Raw genomic sequence first — 19,267 nt, 5'->3', positions numbered from 1 at the left:
TTAATTAAAATAATACCTTTCTAGATCTCACCTTCTCCCTAATCATATATCTCTTATGAAATAAATTTTTTCATAATGAATACACAAAAAGAAGATAAAAACTCGCTATCTTTGGATAAACTATACCGAGATACTTTTGCCCCTGAGAACTCCAAATATATCGAAAAGCTTTTTATCGTAGGCTGATACCACTTTTTGAGTATATTTTGTGTTTGTTTGCAAGGTTGAGTAATAAAACCGGAGAATTTAAACGTAGGGTGAATTTATTAAATTTAAAAAGCGACTTTGGAAGTGAAAAGGAAAACGAGTTTTTGTAAATTAGCTCACTCCTCCACGAAGTGTGTGTCTAGTTCAAAAATTTATTTCAAGAGAATAGTGAAAGCGACACTTCCCCACTTTAACACAAATCAACACCATAGTCGAAGGTGTCGACTAATTCTCTCACTTCCCCAGTTCTCGAAAAGAAAAGCTCCCATATTACAAAAATTTTTAAAATAATTATACGTATACTAGGCTGGCATTTATTTTCTATAAATAATCATTTTTATTATATTTCCATTCAAATGTCACGTGGCAGCGCAAATGGTGTAAAATGGCATTTTGGTATGACAAACTGGCGTTATCTCATAAAGTAGATACCATAAATATAAAAATAAGCTTGTGTTATGAGCCAAAGTGATCAATTCTGGTGATTATTTCCATAAATACTGAATATAAATAAAAATTAGGGGCTGTTTGGTTATATATAAAAGTAGTTGTAAATAGTTATAATGTAATTGGTTTTATATGTAAAATGTTGTTTAACTTTAATATAAAATGAGTTTTACATGTAAAATATTTTTACTAATTTATCAGACTTTTGCACCCATCAAACATTAGAACATCAAAAATTATACATAAAACTTCAGTCCACTAACAATATTTGCGATTATCGTTTCAACTTACACCAAAAATTTTGGTGTAAGTTGAAATACAGAGAATGTAAACGATATTCACTCACCATCATATTCATTTCATATTTAATTATAAAAACTAGTATTTATATAATAAACATTTTTATGACAAAAATATTTTTTAATTGAAAATATTATATTATTTTTAAAATTAATTATAAATTTTTATTTAATTGAATAATTTTTGATCATAAAAGTATTTTTTTATAATTGGAAAATATTATAAAAATAATTAATAGAGTAAGTGTATTAAAAATATAATTATAAATTTTTTCAAATAATAAAATTAAAAAATATAAAATATTTTTAAATTATTAAATTAATTAATTAATTAAAATTATACTTAAATTAATTTTTATGAAAAATATTAAATAATAATAATAGATAATTTAAGTAATCTTACCATTCCACTTACATAGTAAGTGTAACTTTAAATTTACATCAAACCAAATAAATAAAAAATTAATATAGATAATATTTTCAGTTACGGCAAATCAAACAGCAATGATGTAAATAGAAATACAATATTTTTAATTACACTGTAATTTCACATACATGTGATTTTCACAATCAAACAACTCTATTAATGTTAAATAATTAAAGATATATATATATATATATATATATATATTGTTTGATAAAATCTGAATTAGATAAAAGAAGAGAGATTGTGATGATGTTTGGAGCATCCCTTTATCTTATTGGAGCTTGAGGGAAATTTTTATTAAAAAAAAAAGTTTTGATTTTCAGTGTCGTATCTTAACTTGAACTAAGAAGATAAGCTTCAGTTCGTATCTTAACTTGAACTAAGAAGATAAGTTTAAACTCCATATCCACTTTAATAAATTCGTCATTTATTTATTTTAATAATAATAAAAAAATACTCCATATCCATATCCATCTCTGTAAAAAAGCAGGGATGGATTAATTAATAAATTAAATTTGGAAATTTCAAAAGAAAAAGAGAATCATTTATCTTTTAATATTTGAATTTTTCAAAATATAAAAAAATCAAAAGTATGGATAAAATCCTACCTAAAAATAAATAGTTCGGTATTAATTAGGTGGTGCACGGCGGCCAAGAGAGAGCGAAAGAGTAATAGAACAGAAGGATAGATCGACAAGAGTGGGGGAGGTCCGAAGGGAGGAAATTCTCTCTCAAAAGCAGGAGGGTCGGATAGGTCAACAAGCCTCTCCTCATCGGCACCATCAACAAGGGCGAACAAAAAAAAAAAAAGAAAAAAGTGGTGTGGAGATCCGATACGATTGAGGAAGAAGAAGAGTAAAAAGCAAGGATGGGCCCGATAAAGGCAGCAGTGTACGACGCCCTGATCATGTTCCTATGGATGTTCTGCGTATCCACGGTGAGTATCTTCACCCCTCATCGCTACCGCTATCAATGTTCACGGCTTCGCCCCTCAACGTCCTCATCACCATCGGCCTCATCGCCTCTCTTATATTCATCTTCAACATCATCTGCGATGCTCTCGGTGGTGCCAGCTTCAACCCCACCGGGACCGCCGCGTTCTACGCCTCCGGCTATGGTGATGGCACCCTCATCTCCATGGCACTCCGCTTCCCAGCCCAGGTCTCTCTCTGCATCTGCATCCATTTCTATCTCTTTGTTTCGATCGTTTGTTATTTTATTTTATTTTTAATTTTTGGATTTCTCCTTCATCTGCTTGCCAATGGTTTATGAACCTGATTCATCTTGCAAAATAGGCTCTTGGCGCGGCCGGGGGTGTTTTGGCGATCATGGAGTTCACGCCTCCCCAGTACAAGCACATGCTTGGCGGGCCCTCGCTCAAGGTCGATGCACACACCGGTGCCATCGCTGAAGGGCTTCTCACCTTCCTCATCACCTTCACTGTCCTTTGGATTATCATCAAGGGCCCCAGAAATTCGGTCATCCAAGCTTGGTCTGCTCGCTGCCTGCACTGTTGCTTTTGTTATAGCTGGTACTGGCTACACGGGACCATCTATGAACCCCGCCAATGTGAGCGTCTCTTTTCGTTTCTATTTTTCATTGTGTATTATCCAATTCAATTTAGTTTCCATTTCTTTCCATCCTGGTGCCATCTGTGCTACACTAGCTGTTGACAAACAATAATAATAGATAAAATTTCTCTATTAGAATCTATTTGATGTTAAGCACTATAAAGTGCTAGATCTGCATCAACAATGTTTCAATCACCTTCTAAAATAGTTTTCATTGAGTTGTTCTAATGGTATGTGAAGATAAGCATAAGATGTGTCTTTCACTTTAAGAGTTGTTAAATAGTTTTTAAAAGTGTCTATAGAATGTTTGCTTGATATGCTACATCTAAGCAATGGCCTTGGGTACGGATCAGCTAAGTACGGATCAGCTGAAGTTTGTTATCCCTTGGGCAATAATTGGCGTGTTTTGCTATCTAATGGACAAAAAGATGTTTATTAGATATTTATTTGAGTCAATCAGGGTTTTTAAAAATAATGATTCATTTGGTCAGCTTTTGGTGCTCAATAGGTCTGAAAGTTCCAACATTCTTTATGTTCTATTTCTTGAACCAAGATGGTTAACATTGCTCAACATTGCTTCTTTTGGTTAGGTTGAAAATCATTAATTTTCAACTGTAGTTTGCTATTTGACTATCACCTTTAGATCTATATTATTTTCCTTTGTTTATAATCTTAGATAACCAAGATGTTTTCCCTTGAAAATCTATATGGCGTATGTATCAAACACAAGTAGCAGTGGGTTAGTGGATGACTCAAGTTTTTTAATTCTGATTTATTTTGGATGGCTTAGTAATTGATTAACTAACAAAGAGAAGAGTCACTGAAGAGTTTTATGCCAATGAATTGTGGTTCTTGCTTGAACTTTGATGGTTTGGCTTGGTCAAGTGTCAAACTGATAGGGTGATCTGTTTCATCAACAAGGACTAGAAAACCATACCATCTCTCCCCTTTTCTCTAACTACACAATGACTTATTTTTGTTAAATTGGTGATCGAATTCAAGGATAATTTCCAAAATTTGGTGAATATTTCTCGGTTAGATGGGATCACTAATTTGTGTAAATTGTAAACTTTTTTAGAAGGAAATAGGTACTAACATGTTAAAAAGATCCGCAATACATTGAACTAGCAAAGCTGGGCCAAAGATGGAAGATTGGTGCCACAATGTATAGACTGTTGTATACCACTGTTGAGTAGATTGGATTTTCTTAAAAAAAATTGAACTTAATAGGATTTATGATGGCACTTAACAACAATGTAATTGTAGATGTAATGCATATTATAGCCTATATGATATTAAAATTGTCTTAAACCACTAAAACGATCTAATTCATAGCACCATACAATCACCATTCAATAGAAAATAGTTCTCTTTAAATAATCTTAAAGATACTTCTTAATATCAAAAGCCATCAAATTTCTGAATGTGGTGGTAAATATGCTATTTGAATATCTTGACCAATTGAATTTTTTTGCTGCTGGGATGGTTGGGGTTAGACAATTAGATTGGCTACAGAGTGGAGTAAGCATGTATTTTTTTAAGAAAAAGGTATCTAATGAGAGATGAACAAGAAGAATATGGATAACGCTTTTTTAACTTTGGCATTTCTTTCCAATGTGCAACAAACAGAGAGAGACTTCTATTGAGAGGCTTAGATAAGGTTCTTAGCATTGATCTACGAGATATGCCTCCAAAAAAAATTTTAGTTGGGAACTCAGCACATGTGAAGCTGTTTATCATCCTTAAAATTATAATCATGAAAGGGGAAGGATAAACTTCTATGATTGGCTGCTGAAAGTAACCAAGCTCTACAACATGAATCAGATATCCACACAGTGTGAATTCTAAGAAAGCCCATCACTTCTGCAATCTACATCTTTGTGACATGTACAGCCTGACAATATTCTTAGTTGCAAGTATTATGCTATATCATCAATGAGCCTTTGTATCAGTTCTTTTAATCATGAATTTAGATTATTTGGGTTTCAAAGTTTCAAACCACTACTTTTTTTTCTGGTTAATATGGCCATATAATAGTGAGTAATAGTGTTGCCATTGCATTTACACCTTCAGGAAACAGTGTTTTGTAGACATATGTCCTCACATTGAGGATCTCATCCCCTCAAAATAGCGGGTTTGCACATGTAACTTTCCAATCAACGCAATGTTTATTTGTGTCCTCTACAAACATCAAATTCTTTGGAGGCTATGTGTGCTCTGCTGCAGGCTAATGCCTAAAAGGCAGTTATTAATATTTGTCTGAACAGAACTAGTTCATCAGGACTCAGTACTTATTTCTTAGTGTAAAAATGTGACCTTAGAAATCTTTGTTTGTACTTGTTGGCTTTTGTTAGGATTGGTGAGTTTCTTCTCCTTGACATTTGTTGTCTGGACCTATGCCATATGTATTCATAGTGAAAACATTGTTTTATCAATTTATTCATGAGCTGTCAATTTGAAAGTCATGTGTCGTGATTGTTTTTCTTCCTGTCATTTAGTTGAATTGTAGTCTGCCAAGAGCATTCCTCCTTGTACTTTGATTATTTGGCACCAAGTAGGAGATAGTCTTATCAAATGCATATGTAACAGTTTCTGAGGAATTATGTTCTTCTCTCTGACATCGCTGTGTAACATAGCTAAGGCAGCTGATTCACTTAGGCAAAAAGGCTCTTTTCTGAACATCAATGTTCAATTTAAGTGTTGGTAATTGGACTTTAATTGCATCTAAAATATTAAAATGTCCTTGCAGATTATATTTCTGCTATTTGTAAATCTTCTTTGATGGTATTATGACCTTCCTAATATTGTTATCCATTTCAAGAATGGGATTTCTGAATTCTGGCACATCCTAAATGCATCATGTAGCATTGTTATTCTAATTTTATGTGCAGAATTGCAAAATTCACTTCTTCCATTACAATCCTAAAATCCATCAAATAGTATTTTCTGCATTACTCCCTCGCTTGTTCCATGATTGCATCAAGAATGAAAAATCAACACTGCACACAACATTGATTTGCTGACCATCTGCATTTCCTTTATTCAACTCTGCCAGTTCTTGAACTTTGCTATTTGATTAATCCTATGATTCTTTGTTCTGTTTGTTGCTTTCAGGCATTTGGCTGGGCATATATCCACAATCGTCACAATACTTGGGAGCATTTTTATGTTTACTGGATCAGTCCCTTTATTGGTGCCGTCATGGCATCTTGGTTATTTAGAATTATTTTCCCACCACCTGCAGCGAAGGTTAAGAAGGCGTGATAAATATAGACCCAATGTTGGGAAAACTAGATCTTATGTTGCTTTATGTGGAAAATAAATTAGTGTCATTGTTATTTAGCTGGTAGAGGTGAAATAAGCTGCTTTACCTATGCTTAACTTCTTTTCCCAGGCCTTTTGTGTTAATTGATCCATTTGTCAAGCTAAGAAACGCCAAACGATCCATTTGATTGTGCATCTTCACTATGCTGGCATGATATTTTTCAATTTTAACTTCTGTCATCAATGCGTGGCTGTTCTTGGGCAGGATGAAAAGGACTACCTGTTTGATTGATTTTTTAAATGTGGTAGAACATGTTCAAAATAATAGAAAAATATCGAATGCTAATAATAATTGTCAATTAAATCATAGATACTTGTTTTTATATAACTATTTAATAAATAAAATAATGAGAATTGTGTTGCACATAAAATCTTTCGGCTTTAACTAAAATTATCAAATGTCCATATTATTCTTATGCTCAAATTCAGATAGATAAAAAAGAAAAAGAAAAAAAAGAAATCATGATGTTGAAATTAAGAGGGTTTTCTAAGAAGATAATGGAGAAATGGAGAAGTATTGGGGGCAATTAATAAGAATTTCTAAAAATTAAAGCACTTTCCAATTCAAAATTCTCATAAAAACAGTAATTTGTTTAGATTCCCTTCTCTTGGTTTTTCTCTCCGGTTTTTGATGATGAAAAAAAGCAGTCTCAAATTTCAATCAATTTATTTCAGATATGTCATGATTTAATTTATGTAGTTTTTATTACTTTAAAAAGAAATTTTGAACTGTTTGCAAAGTGGTTTTTTCTATATTGAATTCTAATAATCATAGCAACAGACAATATAATATTTCTTTCCATATATGGAGTCAAAAAATTATAATTGTTGTTTTAAAGAAATTAATATTAAAACTCTTACAGGGAGTTAGCATGGGTATTAGAGGTAATCATAAACTTAGCTAATATATACACACATGTATGTAGACCAATACTGATATTATATTTATATATATGTAAGCGCTCATTATCATTATATATATATACTAGGCATTTTCTCCGGCTTCACATAGAAGATTTTAAAATTTTGTGAGGATTTTTGAGGCAATATCATATATAAAATAATATAATTAAACAACTCTTATCATATAAACTATTTTATATCTTGGATTTTAAAGGTTTTATGGACATTTATTAAATAAATAATTATGTATAATTAATATTTTTCAATTATTAATATTATAAGTAATATAAATAAAAATTTAAATGTTATTAAAAAAATTAAAATTGTTTTTTAAAACACTCACGGAGTAGATTATACATCTACTTTAATATGTATAAATACGAGAGCATTATATATATTGGAGAGGTATATATCTAAAAAAACATCACCATTTGGACTGACTATATATATTTAAAAAGTAAATAAATTATAATTAATTAAATATAAAAATTATAAATAGACAAACACAAAAATGATAAAATATAGAAAATATAGACTATAGAACGCAATTCATTATGGGTGAATCTAGAAACACAAAACTCACGGTGACTACAATCATGACACTACAAAAGGACCAAAACAAAAAAAACACAAAAAGAGTAACAAACTAGCCGAGGTTAATCTTTCCAAATAATAGCCTAAATTCATGAGAATTTATCATTAAAAATACAAGAATTATGAGAATTAATCATTGAAATTGAAAATACGAGAATTTTGTTTTGGTCGTATATTACATATATAATACCCCTAACAACCAGATCCCAAGCAATCATGATTGTATATATATATATATATATACATATCAATTATGTATATCTTTCGTGAGTTTTTTTTTAAAAAAATATATATATATTTGATAAATACGTCTTTTTTTTTTATTATGAGTGGATAAACCACTGATTTATTAAAAATGGAGAAACAGTACAAAGAAGATAAGACCCTCACTAGAAGTGAGGGAGATGCAAATCTTGAAAGTAAAGAGAAAGAAAAGAGTAGGTAAAGATCTGATCAGACGGAAGACAGCGCTCAACGTCCCCGACGCTGACTCAGAAAAAGCGAGTATGCCGATTATTCCCCGGGAGACGTTAGTGATCCAGGTCCACAGCAGTTAGAGGCTCGCGCTGAAGTTAAAATCAAAAAGAACGCTTGATTTTTTATATCATATATTTGATAAATAAATCTTTGTGTGTGTGTGTTTATATATCATTTTTTTTTAATTGATTAATTTAAAATTGGATAAGGATTTAAATTTTTAATATGAGGGTCAGGTGTCGGTCGCTCCCGATTGACGCGTTAAGGGCACCAATGAGACACCTGGCGGACGCCTAGCAGTGGTGATCAACAATGTTCAACATAGAAGCGCCACGTCGGGAGCAGGGTCATTTTTTAAACCTCATTAGCTAGAGTCCTCTGAACTAAAACAACTGACTGAAAGTGAATGCTTAGGTGTTGTGAGAGAGAATGGGCACCGTGACCGTGACCAGGAGGAACGGCCTAGCAATGGGAATACTAGCGATGTTGGCCGTGCTGCTTATGACATCCGCATCAGCCACGTCGTCAAAGGGCAGTGCGGTATTCGAGGAGGATACAAGAGAAGCAGCGGAGGAGGCTGGAGAAGAGTCATGGACTAGCTGGGCCAAAGAGAAGATTTCCGAGGGCTTGGGCTTGAAGCAACGAGAGGAAGAGGAAGAAAAGGCTGCCAAAACCGCCACGGATGAGGTCACTTTTGGTGGGTATGCTTACATCTATAGACTCTTATATGTACAACGCTTCATATAGATAGAACCACGCCTGCAAGGCATGCACCTTCTGCATGTGCCTACTCGCGTGCTTCTCCGTAACTTTTCTTGGGTTTACGATAACCCGACAACCACAATGTTTACTGATGGATAAGTGGACAGATACCACCCGCTATGCCACTGAGAAGGCTGGAGAAGCCACGGATGCTTACAACCAGCAGTCATCCGCAGCGGGGGGAGAATGCTAAGCAGGCCGCAGATAAAGCTCAAGAAATCGCCTATGGTGTGTGCATCGTGCATGGATGAGTAACATGCCATCATCTTTAACTTCCGTCTTACTATTACTACTACTTCTAATCATCACATCATCATCATCTTCTTCTTTCAGACAAGGCAAAGAAGCTTAAAGAGAAAGTAGCAGAGGGAAAAGAGGCGGCTGAAGGGACTACAGAGAACGTCAGAGAAGAGACCAAGGATACGGCAGATGTGGCCAAAGACGCGGCTGGCAGTCTGACGGAGGCGGCACAGAAGGCCAAAAAGGAGACCAGGGAGGTTGCCAAGGACGCTGCTGGCAGAGTTACGGAGGCCGCGGAGAAGGCTGCGAACGAGGCAAAACAAAAGGCCATTGAGGCTGGAGAGCAGCTGCACCATGCCAAGGATAAGGCTGAGACCAAGGCCCAAGAGAAGGCAGGGGTTGCAAAAGCTAAAGCAGGGGAGTCCTTGGATGGTGCAAAGGAGGCCTTAGCGTCCAATTATGAGGCGGCAAAGGAGAAGATTGTCGGTCACAGAGGCAAACCAGAAGACGAGCTCTGAGATTAATTGTTCTTTGCTCCTCTTTTACATCCTACCTGTAAATTACTCATCTTGTTACCGTTGTGGCGTCTCAATCGAGTCTGCTTTTATATGTTAGTTCTTTTGTATGAATGCAAGGGCTCGTGTCACGTATGTAATCTCCTTTTCGATCAACCAACGTCGTGTGCACGATCTCTCCTCGTAATTAAGCAGATGGACAACCTCGTTCCTTTTTCCTGCCATTGATCTTTTCTTTTTGTGTTTTATGCATGCAAAACACCACGCCGAAAGAAAATTCGCATTGGGTTCTCTCTTCCTTTTTAATTGAAGTGGTACAGAGAAGGGATGATTTTAATTGTGTAAAGTCATTTGGGAAAACTCGTTTATAACTAATTTTGGTTTTAAAATGTTTTACAACTCATGAGCACTTAGCCAACCCAGCCCAAAAAACGTTTGGAGCTGGATTTGATCTTGCTATGAAACTTGATTACTCTAACAAGCAAGAGATTTTTTTTTTTAAATATCTCAAATGTTGATGCACGCTTATTCTCATGTTGTTTGACGGAGATTTATATGCAGCAGTGAGTTTTAATAGTTATAACATGACTTGAGCAATTAGTTAGCTCAAAAGAAGGTTGTTTGACTGGAATTTGCTATGAAATTTGATTATGATTACTACAATAAGTTAATCATTAGTAAGTTAATTATTAATGAATTGAATTTGATGCTACATCAGCTCTAAAATCGGTTGTTATTATTCATATGTTTGATTATTAGATTTCTGATTATATTTTCGTTATGGTTGGCGGTATTATTTCACGAAAAAGTGTCAAGCAATCACCGGTAGGTAGAATTTATTGCGTGTTACCAGTAGGTAAAATTTATTGCGTGTTATGAGGCATCTAATTATGCTATTTAGCTGTATAATTTTGTTAGAGAATTACCAGTAGTTGAAAAATATAAAAAGACCATTATGATTGGCAATGTAACAATAAAGTAGTTCGGTTTTCAAACAGTAACTAGAGCTCTTTCAAATTTAAATAAATAAATTAGGGTGGGCCTTAAGCATAGGCAACTATACCTAGGGCTCTACAATTTTACAGTGCCATATAATTCTTACCCTTTTTAAAAAATTATATTTAAAATTTTTATTTAGTATTATGCTATCTACACAATTAAATTAATCATTATTTTGAAGATTTTAATTTTTTTAAATATAAAACTTAATTTATGATATTAGCAACAAATTTGACTGGTCCTCTAATTTTTCATAGCATCACAATTCATGTTTTTTTTTTATAAATTATATTTAAAAATTTTATTTGCTATCATCCTATAATCATATCCATATAATTATTTTGAATTTTTTTTAACTATAGCACTTAATTTATTATAATATTAATGTGCAACAAATTTGTCTTTATAATAGAGCCTCACAATTTTTCTCGACCTTGCAATTCATGTTATTATTTAAAAATAAATAAATTTACAATTTTATTTACAATCATTCTATAATCTTGTTCATATATTTATCTTGAAACTTTTAACTTTTTTTTCAACTATTGGGTCCCATACATTTCTATGACCTTACGATTCATATTTTCTTTTAAAAAAATTATATTTAAATTTTTTATTTATTATCATCATATAATCATATTTACATAATTATAAATTTGAAAAATATTAATTATTTTTTTAAAATTTAAAATTTACCTTATTTAATTGATTTATGATAATGTTTTATTTTTATTATATAATTTATTATATAATTAAAAAAACATTCATATTTGCCTAAGGCCCTTTTCTCGCAAAGACTGGCTTTGATATAGACATCAAATGGGTAAAATTTTAGGAGGCCACTGTATTATGGTCGATTTTCACTTTGCTCACTGAATTTCAATTTGTTTCTTTTCAATAATTCTATATTGATTTGCTTTCACCGGGAGGTTATCCATGAGTTTCCGATAATTTTTGCTGAGCTGGCCACCGGAATAACACATCAGACATTAAAGTAAGGTTATTTAAGCCATGTTGTCATGGACACGTCAGCAACTAAGCATGGAAATACACATCAGCTGCCAAGTACCTTTCCTTGAGCTACCCCGCACCCATCTCGAGGTGGATTAGTTGCTTACATGGCAGCTGATGTGTATTTCCATGCTTAGTTGTTGACGTGTCCGACGTAACTGGCTTATAACTGCTACTTTAATGCTGATGTATCCGATGGCGAGCTCGAAAAATGACGGAAACTCATGGATGACTTCCGGTGGCAAATCAACGTAGAATGATTGGAAAGAAAGCAAATTGAAATCGATGAAAGCATGTCGATCATCGATGGCCTCTAAAAACTCTACTCGGGCTATCAAATCCTAGTGGTTAAAGAAAAGGTTGAAAGTAGTTTTGTGAGTGTTAAGCTTATGGCAACTTTAATCGTTCAACTCCCTATAAATATCTTGAGTAAGCTTCACAAGCAAGCTTCAAGATAAAAAATATATTACAAATTTTTAATCAACACATCAATTTGAGCAAATTAAACAAATCTAACATCCATTTTTTTAACAATTGTTTAACAACTCTTTGATGGTTTATTTTCAATAAGGTTTTAAGACACCAATGCAATATCACAAATTTGTTTCATTTGGATTACATATACATAAGAATCCAAAGTGACAAGAAGTCATATCTTAAATTTACAAAAAAATATTAAAAATTCAACATTGGTTTTTGATGACAATTATAAACAAAGCAATTGTGCAGACATGTTCTAAATCATAAGAAATATATATTGCAAATAATACTAAATAATATGGTGTAAACATTTTAAAACACATCGATTATGAAGAAAAAAATATTTTAACATAAGACAATTAAGGCTATAGAAAGAAAAGGACAAACTATTTAACTAGATAAACAAATAAGAAGTTCGAGCATTTGATAGTATTTTTTTAAATAATTATAACTACTCGAAGCAAGAACTTCTTTTTGAGATTTTACCTTTGCCACAAGTTCCGAGATAATCCCTATTTAGATTTCTAATGACCACTTGGAGGCCAAGCAAAAGTTTGAATTTAGAGTTGGTGGTTATAAAAGATGAAAGCATATCATCTAAAAGATATTAAAGAAAAACTTAAAAGAATGAAATACAAACATCATGCGAGGTGCAGTTTCATGAAGCCCTTCCCCTAATTGAAATATATCACCAAAGTATTATCAATAATAAACAATAAATAATAAGTCAACATAAAACATCTATATCAGTAGTCAAGTTTTAGATAATAGATTGTAGCCAATTTCTTATAAAAACAACTCAATAAATTTCCTCTACAAAATAATGTAGAAAAGTACGAATATAAATTATAAGATAGGAAAAATGAAATTCTTTATTAACAAAGATAGCAAAATTTCCTAATAACGCTTAACAACCTTTATATGCAAAGACATCACAGCTACAAGTTATGAAATAACCAAAGTTGTTCCTTCACAAGTGTATAAAGCATGATCAATCAGACATACATATTAGGGAACACACTAAAAATACCATGTATGTGTTAAGATAATGATGTTTATTTTAGTTTGGTTAGGATATCTTTGGTTTAAATATTTAAGTTAGTTGTGTGTTGATTAAAACTCAAATTAGTAGAGATTATCTTTTTAGAATTTTGCCTTTATAAAGGCTTCAATGATTATGAATAAAGTGTGCAGTTTTTCTCATATCTTCTTTTAAGTTATCAGTGGTATCAAGAGCCGAGGTCTTCAATAAAAGGAAGATTTTTTTTTTTTTGTAGTGAAGAAATTCACAATGTCTGCAGACAATTTTGTGCAACCATCTATTCCACGTTTTGATGGTCACTACGATCATTGGAGCATGTCGATGGAAAATTTCTTAAAATCCAAAGAGTATTGGAATATTGTTGAATTCGGAGTGGCAAAACCGGATGTTGGAATGGTACCTACAAAAGCACAGCGGAAGGAACTTGAGGCATCAAAGTTGAAAGACTTGAAGGCGAAGAATTACTTATTTCAGGACATTGATCGATCTATTTTGGAGACGATTCTTTGCAAAAAAACCTCCAAGGATATATGGGATTCGATGAAGAAAAAATATCAAGGCTCATCAAGGGTGAAGCGTGCACAACTTCAAGCCTTGAGAAGGGATTTTGAAAATCTACAGATGAAGGATGGAGAATCTGTTAACAACTATTTTGCAAGAACCATGGGATTGGCCAATAATATGCGGTTTCATGGAGAGAAGATGGATGATGCCACTATTGTTGAAAAGATATTGTAATCTTTGACAGCAAAATTTGACTACATAGTTTGCTCAATTGAATAATCAAAGGACATAGATGCACTCTCAATTGATGAACTTCAAAGCTCTTTATTAGTTCATGAACAGAAGATCAACCGTAATTTTACTGCTGAGGAGCAAGCTTTGAAGGCCTCTATAACCAACAACTTCTCAATATTACAAGGTAGAGGTCGAGGGGGAAGTAGAGGAAGAGGAAGAGCAGATAAAGACTACAGAAGTGGCAACATAATTACTGATGATGGTTATCTACAAAATAAAGGAAGAGGACGAGGTCAACAATTTGATAAATCTAAAATTGAGTGTTTTAGATGTCATCGATTTGGTCATTACCGATTCGAATGTTATACCAAAGCTACCTAATGACAAAAGACAAAAGAGAAAAAGTCAAATTTTGCGAGAAAATAAAAAAAGCGGAGACTTTGCTAATGGCAAATTCAAGATAGTCGGGGAATCTCACAAGTCGGATATTTGGTTTGTGGACACTGGTTGTAAAGCAACCATATGTGTGGAAGTAAGTCCTTCTTTTCTTACTTAAATGAAGATTTTCACTCTACTGTTAGCTTTGGAGATTGCTCTACGGTGAATGTGATGGGAAATGGTGATATTAATATAAAAACTAAGAATGGTTTTATAGAAAAAAATTATAATTTTTTTATGTTCCTGACTTAAAAAGTAACTTACTAAGTGCTGATCAGTTACAAGAAAAGGGATATACAATTACTATTCAAAAGAGTACTTATGAAATATATGATCCTAGTAGAGGTGCAATTACAATTGTGCCGATTAGTTCAAATAGGTTGTTTCCTATAAAGATTGAATGTGCTCAACCTTGTTTGATGGCTAAAACAAAAGACCCTTCATGGCTATGGCATTATCGGTTTGGTCACTTGAGCTTTGGTGGATTGAAGACACTCCAAGAAAAGGATATGGTGATAGGGCTTCCTAAAATCACTATTCCCTCCCAAGTTTGTGAAGAGTGTGTTGTTGGCAAACAACATCGTACTCCTTTCTCTCAAGGAAAGTCTTGGAGAGCAAACGATGTTTTAGAACTTGTTCACTCTGATATTTGTGGACCAATAAATCCTACTTCTAATGGAGGTAAAAGATATTTTATTACTTTCACTGATGATTATTCTCGGAAAACTTGGGTTTATTTTTTACAAGAGAAATCAAAAGCTTTTAGTGCATTTAAAAGCTTCAAGGTATATGTTCAAAGTGAAACCGGGAAGCCTATTAAAACAATTCGCACTGATCGTGGAGGAGAGTGCTGCTCGAAAGACTTTGAAAGTTTTTATAATTATCATGGCATTCGAAGAGAGCTCACAGCTTCCTATTCCCCACAACAGAATGGTGTATTATAAAGAAAAAATCGAACCATCCTCAATATAGTGTGAACCTTGTTAGCAAAAGACAGAATTCGGAAGAATTTTTGGCCAGAAGCAGTGAATTGGAGCATTTATATCTTGAATAGAAGTCCTACTTTTGCTGTTCAAAACAAAACACCAGAAGAAGCATGGAGTGGAAGAAAACCAGCAGTAGATCATTTCAGAATTTTTGGTTGCATTGCATATGCACATATTCCATATGAGAAAAGAAAGAAGCTTGATGATAAGGGGCAAAAGGATGTTATTTTTTATGAGGAGAGCACTTGGAATTAGAGTGAGCAGCAGCCTACTTCAATTATAATTAGTGATGAAGCTGAAGAAGAAGGAGAGCAGGTCCAACATCAAGAAATTTCAACTAATGAAGCCTCAATTAGTACTAAACTTTCACAAACAGTAGCAGAGACATCAACTAAATCCCCTATTACTCGTGTCCGAAAAAGGCCGGCTTGGATGGCAGATTATGAAGTAACAGATTTCAACCAATCTGAAGACCTTGCTACTCACTTTGCTTTATTTTCATATTGTGATCCTTTATCTTTTGAAGAAGCTATCTAACATTCAAAGTGGAAAAAAGCTATGGATAATGAAATTGCATCCATTGAAAAAAAAATAAAACATGGGAATTGACTGAACTTCCCAAATGGCAAAAAACAATTGGTTTAAAGTGGGTATACAAAACAAAATTAAACTAGAAAGGTGAGATTGACAAGTATAAGGCACGATTGGTTGCAAAAGGTTATAAGCAAGAATTTGGTATAGATTATAAAGAGGTCTTTGCTCCAGTTGCATGGCTTGACACTATCAGGCTTGTGGTTGCATTTGCGGCTCAAAATTCATGGTCAATATTTAAGCTAGATGTAAAATCGGCCTTTCTACATGGAGAATTAGAAGAGCAGATATTTGTTGATCAACCTTTGGGTTATATTAAAGCAGGGGATGAGCATAAAGTGTATAAATTGAAAAAGCTCTCTATGGATTTAAGCAAGCTCCACGGGCATGGTATAGTCGCATAGAAGCTTACTTTTTAAAGAAAGGATTTCAGAAGTGCCACTATGAACATACACTTTTTAATGAAATTTGAAGCTGAAGGAAAGGTACTTATAGTATGCTTATATGTGGATAACTTAATCTACACCAGCAACGACAAAGTGATAATTGAGCAGTTTAAGACTTCCATGATGATTGAATTTGATATGTCTGACCTTGGTTTAATGCATTACTTTCTGGGTATAGAAGTTATCCAATCTTCTTCAGGTATTTTTATTTCTCAAAAAGATATGTGATATAATATCTTGACCGGAGTTCGAATGCAAGATTGTAATCCGGTTTGTATTCTGTTGAGGGCGCTGTAATACCACGAACCTTTTGGATAATTCTTTGGAAAAATATATTTAGGGTATTACTACGATTCTGCGATGAAGATTTTTTCTACGGAGTAATCTTGTTGAGAAACCCCAAGTGGAAAGAATAAGGACCTAAGTGTAAAAGTTTTTAAAAGATTTTGGGTTAAAGAGTAATAGAAAAAGGATTGATATAAAATGTTTCTGAAAACCAAGGACTGAAAAGGTAAGATGGAGGGATCTTTTTGAAATGTTGTGTTATAATCCAGGGACCATTGGATAATTTGAAAGGACCTTTTTGAGAATACTATTTCATAATTCAAGGACCATTTGGGAGTTTTTTTCAGGGACTGTTTTGTAAGAAATTATGTTTTCAGGGACTAATAGTGAATTTCGGCTGAAGAGATTAATTGAGAGAAAAATCTCAGAACTTGTGTTCATCTTCTTCTCCACCATTTTACTACTGATAACCCGAGAGGTAAAAATGAAGAAATGGGAGAAATTAGAGGTTTTTAAGGAGAAAGATTTGGAGATCGTAGGGAGGGAGTTCATCGGAGTGAGCTACTTTGCTTGGTAAGGGTCTTCTTTGGTGTTGTTTTTGTTTAATGTTTGTGTATGTTTAGATGTATATATTTTGGGTGATTTTGGAGGAAATAATGAATTTGTTTTGAGGAAATTATGATGGAGTTGATGAGGAGTGTTGTTGTGAAATGTGTTAAAAACCTTGTATTGGTGATGAAATTGCTTGGATTGGTGGAGAAGTTTGCCGGATTTACTGTAGCATCACTGTAGCACCGAGATTAGGGTTTGGTTTAGTTAATTAAATTGATGATGATGATGATTAAGGTGTTAATGATGATGGTTAGATTGAATTGGTTGGGTTTAACCAAACTGAAATTGGTTGAGTTGAATTGGTTTTGTTGAGTTGGGTTTGATCAAATCAAGTTGAGATGGTTTGGGTTTGGTTCAATTGATTTGGGTTAAGGATTTTGGACTGAACCAAGTTGGTTCAATGGATTTTGTGTAAGAATTGAGTTGGTTCAAGGCTGGTTCAGTGAAATTGAGTTTGGTTCAGTGAATTTGAGTTTGGTTCAATGGAATTGAGGTTGGTTCAGAATGGTCTAGCCCAATTTGAGTTGGCTTAAGTGCAATTGGAGACCAATTTGATTATCGCGGTCGGGTTTGAACCGATTGGAGTGAGTGGACGATAGGGAGTCATTATTATTTTTTGTATTTTTATTTTTGAGTTTAAATGTAGTATTTATTTTGTTATATTATTCATTAGGTGTTGTTCGGTCTTGGGAGGGAGTTCAGGGTCTAGCAGGAACCAAGGACACCGGGGTGAGTTGGTAGTGGCTATTATTTTAAATAAATAAATTATTATTATTATTTTGAAAATAATTGTTTTAATGGCTAGTATTTTTGGAAATAAATGTTTAAGTATTTCATTTTTATCATGTTTGATTTCATATATAGTTGAAATATCACGTATATTTGTTTGCCATTGATGTTCATGATAACCGTATTGATACATCGGGTTTTGTATAATTATACGTATTTGTGAATAGTGAAAAATACATGTATATGTGATTTAATTATTCAATTCTTGTATTTATTTTTGATGGGTATATATGCTTTGATTTGGAGTGATTTACGAAACCAGTGTGGCATATTAAAGATGTTTTATCGGCATTGTTAGTAGAATTGGTTTTCATTCACGGTATAGGAATGGTATCGTGAATCGGGCTTTCTTGGCGTTATGCGTTGTTATACTTTTTGGCGTTGGCTTTGTGGAAAATAATGGTTATTTCAGTGATGTGAATACTTGTCCCTGGAAAAGGATCACGTGTTATGATTTATACAGGATGGTATTATTCTGCATGTTACTTGATGGTTTTGATGGTGGCGGGCTAAGGCCCGACTCTGCATAGTGGGTCCCCACGGGCGGCCCCTAGAGGTGGCGTGGTGGACTGAGTATTGATTTCACGAGGGCCGGTTCGGGTGGGAGGCGGAGAGCCCCAGCGGATATTCATCGGGTGGCCAGGGGGTCGCCGCCGGGTGAGCCGATGGGTCGGCGATTAGGGACATGAGTTCTTGACGGCTCTGAACCTAGCCGCTGGCCAGCGGCGAAGGTTTAGAGAGTTTTCTAGACCATGTTATCTTTGGGTGAGTGTTGGTAGTGACGTTATTTTGAATTTGAAATTTATGTTATTTTTGAATTGTGATGAGGGCAGTTATCTTTACTAAAAATTTGTGTTTTCGAGAAAATCGATTGATGTTGATCTATGTTGAATTTATGTTTCAAAAAGTTCTTTTAAAGATTGTATTTTGCTCAAAATTCGGTATTTTTGGAAAAGTTGGAAAATTATTTGAGGAGTTGGTATTTATATACTATATATATCTTGTATTTAAGTATTTGAAATTATTAAGCCACTCTGAAGCAGCTGAGATGTCTTTGTAGGCAGGGAGGCGGGACCTAGATTGC

General features: G+C 33.6%; 2 protein-coding genes across 2 annotated transcripts; both read left to right on the top strand.

Annotated features, from left to right (window-relative positions):
- Window positions 1–2,245: 2,245 nt before the first annotated feature.
- Window positions 2,246–6,450, top strand: LOC120266374 (aquaporin SIP1-2-like). Its single transcript, XM_039273999.1, is given in 6 exon segments — window positions 2,246–2,331; window positions 2,333–2,372; window positions 2,374–2,541; window positions 2,676–2,873; window positions 2,875–2,949; window positions 6,066–6,450. Coding segments are annotated over 6 exon segments (714 nt in total). The 5' UTR covers window positions 2,246–2,248; the 3' UTR covers window positions 6,216–6,450.
- Window positions 6,451–8,628: 2,178 nt separating this feature from the next.
- LOC120267726 (late embryogenesis abundant protein D-29-like) lies at window positions 8,629–9,860 on the top strand. The gene is given in 4 exon segments (XM_039275403.1): window positions 8,629–8,946; window positions 9,119–9,191; window positions 9,193–9,239; window positions 9,345–9,860. Coding segments are annotated over 4 exon segments (813 nt in total). The 5' UTR covers window positions 8,629–8,678; the 3' UTR covers window positions 9,770–9,860.
- Window positions 9,861–19,267: the final 9,407 nt, after the last annotated feature.

This window comes from Dioscorea cayenensis, chromosome 8 (genome assembly GCF_009730915.1).
Source record: "Dioscorea cayenensis subsp. rotundata cultivar TDr96_F1 chromosome 8, TDr96_F1_v2_PseudoChromosome.rev07_lg8_w22 25.fasta, whole genome shotgun sequence".
Taxonomy (NCBI): Eukaryota; Viridiplantae; Streptophyta; class Magnoliopsida; order Dioscoreales; family Dioscoreaceae; genus Dioscorea; species Dioscorea cayenensis.
This window is presented reverse-complemented; position numbering and strand designations above follow the sequence as displayed.